Here is a 15,280-nt window from a genome sequence, read left to right on the forward strand (position 1 = left end):
TTTATTTTATAGGTAAGTATTTAGATTTAAATAGGAATAGTTTAATTAATAATATTAATATTAATTAGATTTATTTTAATAAGAATTTAGTTAGGGATGTTAGAGTTAGATAGGGTTATTATACTAGGGTTAATATAGTTAATATATATAATATACTAACTATATAAACTATATTAACCCTAATATAATTAGGGTTAATATAGTTAATATAGGTGGCGGCGGTGTAGGGGGATTAGATTAGGGGTTAATCTATTTAATATAGGTGGCGGCGGTGTAGGGGGATTAGATTAGGGGTTAATACATTTATTATAGGTGGCGGCGGTGTAGGGGGATTTAGCTTAGATGCAAAAGAGCTGTTTACTTTGTGACAATGCCCCACCAAAAGCCCTTTTAAGGGCTGGTAAAAGAGCTGTTTTCTTTGGGGCATGCCCCGCAAAAAGCCCTTTTAAGGGCTGGCAATAGAGCTGTTTACTTTGGGGTAATGTCACGCAAAAAGCCCTTTTCAGGGCTATTTGTAGGGTTAGACTTAGGTTTAGTGGTAGGGATAGTTTAGTATTTTAGGGGTTAATTAATTTAAAATAGGTGGCGGCGGTATAGGGGGATTAGATTAGGGGTTAATTAATTTAAAATAGGTGGCGGCGGTGTAGGGGGATTAGATTAGGGGTTAATTATTTAATATAGCTGGCGGCGGTGTAGGGGGATTAGATTAGGGGTTAATTTAGTTAATATAGCTGGCGGCGGTGTAGGGGGATTAGATTAGGGGTTAATGTGTTTAATATAGGCGGCGGCGGTGTAGGAGGATTAAATTAGGGGTTAATATTTTTAAAATAGATGGCGGAGGGGTAGGAGCTCATTTTAGGGGGTAGGTAAGGTAGATGGCGGCGGGGTAGGAGCTCACATTAGGGGGTTATAGATTTAATATAGCTTGCGGCGGGGTCCCGGAGCAGCGGTTTAGGGGTTATTAACTTTATTAGGTGGCGGCGGGGTCCGGGAGCGGCGGTTTAGGGGTTAATAACTTTATTAGGTGGCGCGGGGTCCGGGAGCGGCGGTTTAGGGGTAAAATACTTTATTAGGGATTGCGGCGGGGGATCGCGGTTGACAGGTAGACATTGCGCATGCGTTAGGTGTTACGGGACTCCAATAGACAGCGTAAGGCTTACTACGGCTGCAATTTGTGGCGAGGTGAGTAAGATTTCTCCATTTTCGCCATGTAAGTCCTTACGCTGTATATTGGATACCAAACTGCGCTGGTTTGGTACACCTGCCTATGGCCCAAAAAACTATGGGCGACGGCAGAAATATACGGGCGTAACTTCTAGGTTACGCCGTATATAGGATACCAAACCAGCGCAAATTTCGGCGTCGCCAGCTTTCGCGGGCGACGCTGCATATCGGATCGGGCCCTAGGTGTCTAAATCAGGGTTGCATTTTGTAGTTGCACAAGCACTGCAGGCCACAAGGTTATATTTTTATTACCAAATTTGCTCCGTTTTAGGTAGCAGCTCCTCCCACCCGCAACTTCCGGATTTAATCCCCTGTAAGGTATACAGCAGTCCCACCCACTGTATACGTAAAGTCTATGAGCGCTCCCGGCTTTGCTATACACAGCGCATGCGTTGCGTACTTACCAAGCGCTCTGAAAAGTCCCATAAGTGTAATAGCGCATGCGCTAAATGTGAACGTGCGTGAGAGCTCTGTGTGACGGCTTCCAAACACAGGCGCATTACATACGAGTGACGTAGCCGAAAGGGGTTTGGTCCCCCCGTGGTTGATCGGATTATTGGTTGACACAAGCGAGCCTACAATGTCAATCATTAATCCAAGATGGCGGGCGGAGGATTGAGATGACGATTGTAATGAAATAAAGCTCAAATACTAGTTAATTAGAGGTTTGCTGAAAAAATGATGAATTAAAGTGGCAGTATTTTAAGGTCAGCTTTTAAGCAGTGTTTAGCATTGAGCTTGACTTTACATTCACTTTAAATAAAGATAGCAAGAGAATGAAGAAAAATTGATAGTAGGAGTAAATTAGAAAGTTGCCTAAAATGGCATGCTTTATCTGAATCATAAAAGCAAAAAATTAGATTCAGTGTCCCTTTAACGCAGCATAATAAATCTGTGCATTAACTAGTTAATTTTTCTCTACACAGCATTATGGGTTATTACTTTCAATCATATGCTCTAACAACTATTTTTTTCATATGATATGAAACATAACTGATATAAATATGGCTTACCTTTTACTTTACCCACATTGCCCCCAAAGTCTAGGGGCACAATCCGATAAAGATCGTAGTTTGCGGCGCAAGCGAGGTAACTCCGCCGCCAGCAGCTTCAGCTCGCAACTCGAGCTATCCTATATACGGCGCCGTCAGAGGCTAAAGTGCCATAAGTCTGACAAACCAGCGATGTCCAGAAATCTGCGTAAGTACAAATTTCTGGAGTCGCCAGTGACTTACGGCACTTTAGAAACTGCCGGCGCCTACAAAACCTGACTAAAGTTATAAAATCACCCGTACTGTCTAACACGCCTCCCAAACATAGCCCGACACGTCTAACCCTCTATCCGCTATCCCCCCTCACTATCCTAACAATTAAAAATGTATTAACCCCTAAACCGCCGCTCCCGGACCCCGCCGCCACCTAATAAAGTTATTAATCCCTAAACCGCCGCCCCCGGACCCCGCCACCACCTAATAAAGTTATTAACCCCTAAACCGCCGCTCCCGGACCCCGCCGCCAGCTATATTAAATCTATAACCCCCTAATGTGAGCCCCTACCCCGCCGCCATCTACCTTACCTACCCCCTAAAGCGAGCTCCTACCCCGCCGCCATCTATTTTAAAAATATTAACCCCTAATTTAATCCCCCTACACCGCTGCCTCCTATATTAAACACATTAACCCCTAATCTAATCCCCCTACACCGCCGCCAGCTATATTTACTAGATTAACCCCTAATCTAATCCCCCTACACCGCCGCCAGCTATATTAAATAATTAACCCCTAATCTAATCCCCCTACACCGCCGCCACCTATTTTAAATTAATTAACCCCTAATCTAATCCCCCTATACCGCCGCCACCTATTTTAAATTCATTAACCCCTAATCTAATCCCCCTACACCGCCGCCGCCTATATTAAATTAATTAACCCCTAAAATACTAAACTATCCCTACCACTAAACCTAAGTCTAACCCTACAAATAGCCCTGAAAAGGGCTTTTTGCGTGACATTACCCCAAAGTAAACAGCTCTATTGCCAGCCCTTAAAAGGGCTTTTTGCGGGGCATGCCCCAAAGAAAACAGCTCTTTTACCAGCCCTTAAAAGGGCTTTTGGCGGGGCATTGTCACAAAGTAAACAGCTCTTTTGCATCTAAGCTAAATCCCCCTACACCGCCGCCACCTATAATAAATGTATTAACCCCTAATCTAATCCCCCTACACCGCCGCCACCTATATTAAATAGATTAACCCCTAATCTAATCCCCCTACACCGCCGCCACCTATATTAACTATATTAACCCTAATTATATTAGGGTTAATATAGTTAATATAGTTAGTATATTATATATATTAACTATATTAACCCTAATTAAATTAGGGTTAATATAGTTAATATCGTTATTATATTATATATATATTAAGTATAATAACCCTATCTAACTCTAACATCCCTAACTAAATGCTTATTAAAATAAATCTAATTAATATTAATATTATTAATTAAACTATTCCTATTTAAATCTAAATACTTACCTATAAAATAAACCCTAAGATAGCTACAATGTTATTAATAATTACATTATAGCTATTTTAGGGTTTATATTTATTTTACAGGTAACTTAGTATTTATTTTAACTAGGTACAATAGCTATTAAATAGTTAATAACTATTTAATAGCTACCTAGTTAAAATAATTACCAATGTACCTGTAAAATAAATCCTAACCTAAGTTACAAATACACCTACACTATCAATAAATTAAATAAACTACAAATATCTAAACTAAAATACAATTAAATAAACTAAACTAAATTACAAATAAAAACAAACACTAAATTACAAAAAATAAAAAAATTACAAGATTTTTAAGCTAATTACACCTATTCTAAGCCCCCTAATAAAATAATAAAGCCCCCTACCCTATTCTAAATTAAAAAAGTTAACAGCTCTTTTGCCTTACCAGCCCTTAAAAGGGCCTTTTGCGGGGCATGCCCCAAAGAAAACAGCTCTTTTGCCTGTAAAGAAAAAACACAATACCACCCCCCAACATTCCCCTATTCTAAACCCACCCAAACCCCCTTAAAAAAAACTAACACTACCCCCTGAAGATCTCCCTACCTTGCCTTCACCCAGCCGGGCAGAACTATTCATCCGATCCGGGCGATGTCCAATCAAGCGGCAGTGAAGTCTTCTTCCATCCGGGCGATGTCTTCAATCAAGCGGCAGTGAAGTCTTCTTCCATCCGGTGATGTCTTCAAGCAAAGCGGCATCTTCAATCTTCTTTCTTTGCTCCTCCGACGCGGAGCATCCATCCAGCAAGACGACTGAACGCGGAATGAGGTACCTTTAAATGACGTTATCCAAGATGGCGTCCATCGAATTCCGATTGGCTGATAGGATTCTATCAGCCAATCGAAATTAAGGTAGAAAAATCTGATTGGCTGATTCAATCAGCCAATCAGATTCAAGTTCAATCCGATTGGCTGATTGGTTCAGCCAATCGGATTGAACTTGAATCTGATTGGCTGATTCAATCAGCCAATCAGATTTTTCTACCTTAATTCCGATTGGCTGATAGAATCCTATCAGCCAATCGGAATTCGACGGACGCCATCTTGGATGACGTCATTTAAAGGTACCTCATTCCGCGTTTAGTCGTCCTGCCGGATGGATGCTCCGCGGCGGAATTAGGTGTATTTGTAACTTAGGTTAGGATTTATTTTACAGGTACATTGGTAATTATTTTAACTAGGTAGCTATTAAATAGTTATTAACTATTTAATAGTTATTGTACCTAGTTAAAATAAATACCAAGTTACCTGTAAAATAAATATAAACCCTAAAATAGCTACAATGTAATTGTTAATTACATTGTAGCTATCTTAGGGTTTATTTTATAGGTAAGTATTTAGATTTAAATAGGAATAGTTTAATTAATAATATTAATATTAATTAGATTTATTTTAATAAGAATTTAGTTAGGGATGTTAGAGTTAGATAGGGTTATTATACTAGGGTTAATATAGTTAATATATATAATATACTAACTATATAAACTATATTAACCCTAATATAATTAGGGTTAATATAGTTAATATAGGTGGCGGCGGTGTAGGGGGATTAGATTAGGGGTTAATCTATTTAATATAGGTGGCGGCGGTGTAGGGGGATTAGATTAGGGGTTAATACATTTATTATAGGTGGCGGCGGTGTAGGGGGATTTAGCTTAGATGCAAAAGAGCTGTTTACTTTGTGACAATGCCCCACCAAAAGCCCTTTTAAGGGCTGGTAAAAGAGCTGTTTTCTTTGGGGCATGCCCCGCAAAAAGCCCTTTTAAGGGCTGGCAATAGAGCTGTTTACTTTGGGGTAATGTCACGCAAAAAGCCCTTTTCAGGGCTATTTGTAGGGTTAGACTTAGGTTTAGTGGTAGGGATAGTTTAGTATTTTAGGGGTTAATTAATTTAAAATAGGTGGCGGCGGTATAGGGGGATTAGATTAGGGGTTAATTAATTTAAAATAGGTGGCGGCGGTGTAGGGGGATTAGATTAGGGGTTAATTATTTAATATAGCTGGCGGCGGTGTAGGGGGATTAGATTAGGGGTTAATTTAGTTAATATAGCTGGCGGCGGTGTAGGGGGATTAGATTAGGGGTTAATGTGTTTAATATAGGCGGCGGCGGTGTAGGAGGATTAAATTAGGGGTTAATATTTTTAAAATAGATGGCGGAGGGGTAGGAGCTCATTTTAGGGGGTAGGTAAGGTAGATGGCGGCGGGGTAGGAGCTCACATTAGGGGGTTATAGATTTAATATAGCTTGCGGCGGGGTCCCGGAGCAGCGGTTTAGGGGTTATTAACTTTATTAGGTGGCGGCGGGGTCCGGGAGCGGCGGTTTAGGGGTTAATAACTTTATTAGGTGGCGCGGGGTCCGGGAGCGGCGGTTTAGGGGTAAAATACTTTATTAGGGATTGCGGCGGGGGATCGCGGTTGACAGGTAGACATTGCGCATGCGTTAGGTGTTACGGGACTCCAATAGACAGCGTAAGGCTTACTACGGCTGCAATTTGTGGCGAGGTGAGTAAGATTTCTCCATTTTCGCCATGTAAGTCCTTACGCTGTATATTGGATACCAAACTGCGCTGGTTTGGTACACCTGCCTATGGCCCAAAAAACTATGGGCGACGGCAGAAATATACGGGCGTAACTTCTAGGTTACGCCGTATATAGGATACCAAACCAGCGCAAATTTCGGCGTCGCCGGCTTTCGTGGGCGACGCTGCATATCGGATCGGGCCCTAGGTGTCTAAATCAGGGTTGCATTTTGTAGTTGCACAAGCACTGCAGGCCACACTCTCTGCTGTCCTAGCAAAGTATTTGAAGCATAAACATTCACCTCTTTCCGTTTATAATACAATGAATTCATCCATTCAGCTAGGAGCCAAAATTCTGTGAGAAAGTTTGTCCTCTTAGCAACTGATTCATTCTGCTTCCTGAAAGGAAGTGTCAGTCTGTGAGACCCAATGAATGTGTGTGCACCAAGGCATTCAGATTCATTTGTACAAATCGCCATAGTTATGGAGAAAAAAAAAAAAGGGACAGCACAACTACTTTAGACTTAAAGGGACACTGAACCCAATTTTTTTCTTTCATGATTCAGATAGAGCATGCTTTCTAATTTACTCCTATTATCAAATTTTCTTCATTCTCTTGGTATTTTTATTTGAAAAGCAAGAATGTAAGTTTAGATGCCGGCCCATTTTTGGTGAACAACCTGGGTTGTTCTTGCTGATTGGTGGATAAATTCAAACACCAATAAACAAGTGCTGTCCAGTTCTGAATCAAAATTTGTCTGGCTCCTTAGCTTAGATGCCTTCTTTTTCAAAAAAAGGTAGCAAGAGAACGAATAAATATTGATAATAGGAGTAAATTAGAAAGTTGCTTAAAATTGCATGCTCTATCGGAATCATGAAAGAAAAAAATTGGGTTCAGTGTCCCTTTAAATGGATATGAAAAACATTTTTTTATTTTTTTTCAGGATTCAGATACAGCAAGCAATTTTAAACAACTTTCCAATTCCCTTCTGTTATCTATTTTATTTAGTTCTATTGGTATACTTTGTTTAAAAGCATACCTATGTAGGATCAGAACTAGAAATGCACTACTGGGAGTTAGCTGCTGATTGGTGGCTGCACATATATACTTCATCTTATTGGCTCATCCGATATACTCAGCAAGCTTCCAGTAGTCTATTGCTGCTCCTTCAACAAAGTATTCCAAGAAAATGAAGCAAATTCGATGAACGAAGTACATTGGAAAGTTGTTTAACATTTTATCCTCTATCTGAATCATGACATATTTTTTTTTAGTTTCATGTCCCTTTAACTGGATGTAATTATCTTTGCCAGAAACTTAAAGGAAAAATGTTCATCTTTCTCTTAAATGAACATTTAAATGGACACTAAACCCAATTTTTTTCTTTCATGATTCAGATAGAGCATGAAATTTTAACCCCTTAAGGACTGGGCATTTCAGACAAAAACATCCCCAAAAGACCAGAGCATTTTTAGCATTTTTGCCATCACTACATTTAAACAGAAATAGAATCTTTTTTATATTTACCTATCAAAACTATATATTTATTTTTTTAATAGACAACCCAATGTATTGATCTAGGCCCATTTTGGTATATTTCATGCCACCATTTCACCGCCAAATGTGATCAAATAAAAAAAAAATTGTTAACTTTTTCACAATTTTAGGCTTCTCACTGAAATTATTTACAAACAGCTTGTGCAATCATGGCATAAATGGTTGTAAATGCTTCTCTGGGATCCCCTTTGTTCAGAAATAGCAGACATATATGGCTTTGGCATTGCTTTTTGGTAAATAGAAGGCTGCTAAATGCCGCTGCGCTCCACACTTGTATTATGCCCAGCAGTGAAGGGGTTAATTAGGTAGCTTGTAGGGTTAATGTTAGCTTTAGTAAGAGATCAGCCTCCCACCTGACACATCCCACCCCCTGATCCTTCCCTGACCCCACTCAAACAGCTCTCTTCCCAAAGGTCACCCCCATTTTAAGTACTGACAGAAAGTCTGCCAGTATAAAAAAGTGGGTTTTTTTATTTATTTTTTTGATCCCCTCCCAAAAAGCTCTCTAACCCTCCCCTCTCTACCTATTTGCAGCCATCATAGGTACTGGCAGCTGTCTGCCAGTACCCAGTTTGTTGCAAATTAGACAAAATAAAAAAATGAAAATACCAATTTTTTTGTAGTGTAGTTGCCACCCTCAATACCCTACCCCCCTACCCCTTCCAGATCCATTTCCCTTAACGGATCCCACATAGGAACCCCTCATTGCCCCTCCTCCCTCCTTCCCACTCATTTTTGGTTTGCTTTTTTTTTTTCCAACGCCTGTAGCGTGGCGTAGCAGTCCCACCCGCCCCCTCCAGCGATGGGGCCGCCCACCCGCATCCTTCCTTAAACGATCGGCACCACCGCTGTCCGATGCAGAGAGGGCTACGGAGTAACTCTGCAACTCTATTTCTGCAGTGCCACACTCATGGGGCATGCAGAATTAGCGCAATCTCACTATTTTAACGGCAGAGAGAAGCCCAGGACTGCAGCGTTGTACAGGGTACGGCGCTAGTCGTTAAGGGGTTAAAGGGACAGTCAAGTCCAAAAAAAAGTTCATGATTTAAATAGGTAATGTAATTTTTAAACAACTTTCTAATTTACTTTTATCACCAATTTTGCTTTGTTCTTTTGTATTCTTAGTTGAAAGCTAATTCTAAGAGGTTCATATGCAAATCTCTTAGGCATTGAAGACTGCCTCCAATCTGAATGCATTTTGACCACTAGAGGGCATTAGTGCATGTATTTCATATAGATAACATTGAGCTCATGCACATGAAGTTACCCTGGAGCCAGCACTGATTGGCTAAAGCCTAAAATGCATGTCTGTCAAAAGAACTGAAATAAGGGGGCAGTCTGCAGAGGCTTAGATACAAGGTAATCACAGAGGTAAAAAGTGTATTTCTATAACAGTGTTGGTTCTGCATAACCGGGGAATGGGTAATAAAGGGATTATCTTTCTTTTTAAACAACAAAAATTTTGGTGTTGACTGACCTTTTAAGCAACTTTATAATTTACTTCTTGTATCAATTTATTAAAATGTGCAATATAACACAAATGGGTTTTATTGCACATTTTAATACATTGTATTTGACACTATGGAACCTTGAAATGTATTAACTGGGATCCTGGAGGGTGTTATTTGGCACTGTGGGAACCTTTGAAATCACTAAATCGTTTGAGAGCTAGCTGGGAAGCTCCTAATTTTCCAGACTGCATTATTGAGCACTTTGCTATTTGGGCTATTTCATGTGGTTGGAGGGCTCATATCCTTAAGATAATACGCCATTGGAGCGCCTTCTCCTTTTTATATCATCCTATATTATCCAGATTCATCGTTCCAGGGAATAGCTGCCCTTTGGTGGAATACCTGAATCATCAATTAGCCTTGGGTGGCGCCTCTATGATTCTTAGTAAAGGGACACTGAACCCAATTTTTTTCTTTCGTGATTCAGATTGAGCATGTAATTTTAGGCAACTTTTTAATTTACTCCTATTATCAAATTTTCTTCATTCTCTTGGTATCTATATTTGAAAAGCAAGAATGTAAGTTTAGATGCCGGCCCATTTTTGGTGAACAACCTGGGTTGTTCTTGCTGATTAGTGGATAAATTCACACACCAATAAACAAGTGTTGTCCAGGGTCTGAACCAAAAATTGTCAGGCTCCTTAGCTTAGATGCCTTCTTTTTCAAATAAAGATAGCAAAGTAACGAAGAAAAATTGATAATAGGAGTAAATTAGAAAGTTGCTTAAAATTGCATGCTCTATCTGAATCACAAAATAAAAAAATTGGGTTCAGTGTCCCTTTAACACTGTGTTCACAGTGTGAACCGAGTATCCATTTTCTTTATTACATGCAATTTTAAGCAACTTTCTAATTTAATCCTATCATCAATAGTTCTTCGCTCTCTTGCTATCTTTAATTTGAAAAAGCAGGAATCTAAGCATAGGAGCCGGCCCATTTTTGGTTGAGCACCTGGGTAGCGCTTGCTGATTGGTGACTAGTGTTGAAATTACATGTTTCTAATTAATTACAGCATGTCATTTTTTTTTTATTGGAATGGCTGTTTATTATATAGCTGACAGAACGTGTAGGAAAAATACATTGCTATATGCCTGGCTAAACCTTTTCCTTTTTTAGTTTGTTTTATATATATATATATATATATATATATATATATATATATATATATATATATATACATACACACTTTTGTGTCAAACAGAACCTAGAGAAATCCAAATATGGCTCATCACTTCAAATAGATATTTTTGTATATTCACTTCTGCTGTTATGATAAGATTACTAGACTAGACTTAAAGGACCACTGTATGTAAAACTGATTGAGCTCTTTTTCGTTTTTTTAAACCTTTCCAAACATATTTGTCATAGCATATCTTTTTCAGTTCCCTACCCGATTGCTGCAATCTGAATATTATTATTTTTTTTTTTCCGAACCCACTCCGTGGGTAGCTGAGGCTCCTAGCCAATCCGCTGTGCAAACCTCAGTTTGGAGATGGCGGACGAAATTTCAATTGCGCATGCGTGACATTGTGCAACGTCATCCACAACAATAGCATTGATTGCTATTGACAATGCGCATGTGTTATACCCTATGATGTCCAGGAATTTGCGGCGTCAGTAACACACACTGCGCAAGCGCTATCTGGTCCCGGTTTGGTGCGCATGCGATTGTCTACCTATTAATATTATAATTACATGGAAAAGCGGAGAAAACTATTGGTTGAGAGTTATATACACGTCGGGGCTAAAAAAGTGGGCTGGATTAGATGACGTTATAGACGAAAATTAAAAAACGGAATTAAAAGTTTCTGATGCTTCGTTTTGAAAGAATTTGAGGTTGGTAATTTTTATTACATCTAAGTGATCGTAAAAATGTGTTTTAATATACCAAAAAAAGATAAAAGTTTGTAATCCTTTAACTCAAACAATAAAAGTTAGACTATCCAATGAAATTAACATGTAGTGATTTTTTTTTTTCTGGATTACCATTTATATTTATAAATATAATTTATATTTTCACCTGTTTTTTCCGCTAGCGCTTTTTTCCCCTGAAATTCTTCCCTTTCACATGATATTTATTATTATCTTTCTTTCTTTTTCTGACATTGCCACTTTTATATTATTGCTGTACAATAACCTCTCTTCTTCATCCCTTTCTACCTCCCCTTCTTTCCCCCTCCTTTATGTTATCAACTCTGTGCATCTCTGCTTTGTCCATATTTAGTCCTGTCTCAGGCTGTTGGTAACTCACTTAGGAAGAGACTGGCTGTTGCTAGCTGTGATTGTAAATTGACAGCTTGTGTTGTGCTATAATACTGCAGACAGTAACTTCAATAAGCACCTGCAACAGTCTCAAGTGGAAGTTTGGAAACTACTTGATAGGGGTCTCAAAGGTCTAAATTAAAGCTGGGCCCACACCTCTAGGGGGCTAATCTGGCCCTGCAGTCAGTACTTTGGTATTGGTGGGGGACAGGCTCCATCTGTATGATATCTGGCACCTATGTGTGCTTCAGCTGCAGAAGTGAAAGGAAAGTGTATTCATTTACCTTTACAAATATGGTGGCAATGTTTCCAAGATGGCTGTCTCACTGTGTGGTCATACAGAAAAACCTGCCACCATAAAATTACAGAAAGGTTGCACAAGCGAATATCTTCTGGTAAGGAATAACCAAGGTGAATGACAGCTCACAATCACAGAGAATCAGCAACTAATGCTGTTATGTGACTTCTGGCTTAGCTGATTTAAAACATCCATAAAAAGTACTATTGAAATGGGGGATCCTGTTGCAACCTTTGCCCTGGGGCCCAGTGAGATTTAGATATGCCTCTGAATAATAAATATATTTATATCTGCTGTTGTAAAACAAATCCCTACTGGAATCACAACACTTACTTTAAAAATGTGTTGTTGTTTTTTTAAATATGTGTATTTACTGAATGAGAAGTACAAAACTCAAATTTAAATAAACATTTCATTAACATATGAGGGAATCTGATATTAAAGGGACGCTAAACCCAAATTTTTTCTTTCATGATTCAGATAGAGCATGCAATTTTAAGCAACGTTCTAATTTACTCCCATTATCAATTTTCTTAGTTCTCTTGCTATCTTTATTTTAAAAAGCAGGAATCTAAGCTAAGGAGATGGCCTTTTTTTGGTTCAGAACCCTGGAGAGCACTTGCTGATTGGTAGCTACATTTAGCCACCAGTCAGCAAGCACAACCCAGGTAATGAACCAAAAATGGGCCAACTCCTATGCTTACATTCTTGTTTTTCAAATACAGATAGCAAGAGAACAAAGAACATTTTTATAATAGGAGTAAATTAGAAAGTTTCCTAAAATTGCATGCTCTATCTGAATCATGAAAGAAAAAAAGTGGGTTTAGTATCCCTTTAAAAGGTATACACTTTCATTAAATACAAATATTGTAATATGTATGTTTGGTAATATAAACATAAACTAAACTAACAAATTTTTAGTTTTTTTGTGTATGTGTAGCAAATGATAATAAAATAATTATTGTTTTTAAATATTATTATCATAAAGCATTTAAAACATGCTTGCTGCTTTTAAGGCAAATTCTGATTTGTAAACTTTTGTTTAGAAAAAAAAAAAAAGTTTGAAAAATATTTATCATGGCAAATAAATGTGTGCTGACTCCTTAGGCAGCAGGGACCTTTATTCATCTACCTGTCCCTGTTTTTTTTTTTTTTCAATCTTTGTACCCTCTGTAGAGTGCTGCAAGATCTTACTGTATCACTCTGCCCCACCTCAATAGAATGGAAGAATATTCTGTACCTCCTTGCTTTACTGGTCAATGTCCACTATTTACTAAAATGTAATACAACTGCTTGATGGGAAATATCTCAAACATCTTGCTGTTTGTCAGATTCTAGTAAGCCAAAACCAGTGGTCTGCCCTTGAATAAAGCTTTTAGTCAGAAGCAAAACATTGTATACATGGCAAGGAAGCTGAATTGAGGCAGATTTATTTATTGCAACTGGATTATATTGACATAGTGATATGTACCTTTGCCTTTTATAAAGCACCTGCAGATCTTGTCCTCTAAGCATAGTTATTTTATGTTGAGGCCCTATCATTTTGTTTTCTAATTTATAAAGAGTAAATCTTTTTTCCAGATGATTTTTTATAGTACACATTACAAAAACAAAAATGAATTATTTTTTGTTTTATATTTGTAGCAGTTATATTTCGTCCAGCATAAATGCAGTGTAAATCTGCTATAAATCACAGAAAACTATATGAGCATTCATGGAATCCTGTTGAATAGGTTTATACTATAAACTCTAAGAGCCATAGGATGTTTATGATCATTTGAGCCTTGTTTTTGTTCCATTTTTATTGATGTCTTCCTTTATAATACTGACTATTTTTCAACTCCACAGGCAGAAAGTACAAAATCACAGAAACAGAATTTCATGTATGGTAAATTATATATATATATATATATATATATATATATATATATATATATATATATATATATATATATATATATATATAGTGTATAGAATTAATCTCATATTTAATTGCACCTTTACCTCCCATAATCCTAAATATTGTATGTATTACAAGAGAACTGTAATCTTACTAAACTAATGTTCCTTGCCAGCATGAACCCTGCAGCCTAGACGGATTACACTGATAGCTTCTATTAGGATCATTGGGGATTATTCAAACAGCAAAGAAACAAATAGCATCGTATTTTTAACAACTCTCCTTAACCAGTCAGGAAAATAAAACTGAAATAAACTGCTTCTTTCTTAATGTTATGAAGAATACAAATAAACAGCATGCTCAGGTAATGATAAAAAAGTATCACTATATTAGTATTATCTTTTTTTACTCTTGCGGTTTAAGTATTTACGCACCTGAAATGCCTGCTCCTATCACAACCACGTCATATTTGTTGCTCATGGTGCCAGCTTTTCCTTTCAGTTGTTGAGAGCCTCCTTTTCTCTACAGCAAACTAATGCTTGCGAGCTCAGTGAAGCTGCTAAGAATCTCCCTTTATCAGCTGTCAGCAGCTTTAGCTTTACAGTAGGCGGACACAACCTTTGTAGACAGTTCTGCCTCTCTAAACTCCTCCCACCCCTACTCTGTTGAGGGAAGTGTATTGATCCTCTTAAAAAACCTAGACGCTCAGACTTCTAATGCTGACTAGAAAATAAGTATAAAGGCTGCTTCGTGCAGTTAGCTTTATGAATCATACTAACCAATGTGGTAAAATACATTATTTACAAAGAAAAAAAGCAGAAGCAATTTAACATTAGAATCCCTGTATATTTTGTACTAAAACACCAATATTCTGCAGTGCAATAAGGTGAAATATATATATATATAAAATAGATAATAAGAATTAAAGGGGTTGCATTTTTTTTCTTCAAAGCAGCATGCACTGTCATAAAGCTGTAAATAAAATAATTTAATGAGAAGCCTATATAAACATTAAAACGAACAATTTTAAACAAATGCCATAGTTCAGGGAAATAAAACCTTTTTAAGAGTTCATATTTAATTTATTAGCATTGTTGGTACCCTTGCAGTGCAGACTCGCTCATGTGACCCTAAGAAGTAGCAGTCTTTTGACCACTGCTTCCTAACCTGAGGTTACCCAGACCTCCCAACTGTCCCTGTTTAAGAGGGGCAGTCCCTACTTCTGAGCTCTAGTGCTTTAGACAGCCACATGACCCTATTTTCAGAATTTTCCTAAGCCCTGCTGCCTAGCCAGCTCACTGACTGTCAGATGTATCCATTATCCCACCCACTATCCATTTGTGACCCAGTCCCTAAAATGGCAACAGCCCCCCTCAGTCCCTAATACTTAGCTACAACTGTTTGGAAGTATGGTTAGGGCATTAAACATCCCAGACTCAT

The 15,280-nt window shown here is 38.1% G+C and overlaps 1 protein-coding gene across 1 annotated transcript in view; it reads right to left on the bottom strand.

Moving 5' to 3' along the window:
- Positions 1–14,383, bottom strand: part of LOC128653290 (amine oxidase [flavin-containing]) — a 372,917-nt gene extending 358,534 nt beyond the window's left edge. Inside the window, exon 1 of the mRNA XM_053706494.1 lies at positions 14,275–14,383. Coding sequence (XP_053562469.1) covers positions 14,275–14,320 — 46 coding nt within the window. The 5' untranslated portion in view covers positions 14,321–14,383. The remainder of the gene's footprint in view (positions 1–14,274) is intronic.
- Between the last annotated feature and the right edge of the window lie 897 nt (positions 14,384–15,280).

The sequence above is a fragment of the Bombina bombina genome, chromosome 3 (assembly GCF_027579735.1).
Source record: "Bombina bombina isolate aBomBom1 chromosome 3, aBomBom1.pri, whole genome shotgun sequence".
In the NCBI taxonomy this organism is placed as follows: Eukaryota; Metazoa; Chordata; class Amphibia; order Anura; family Bombinatoridae; genus Bombina; species Bombina bombina.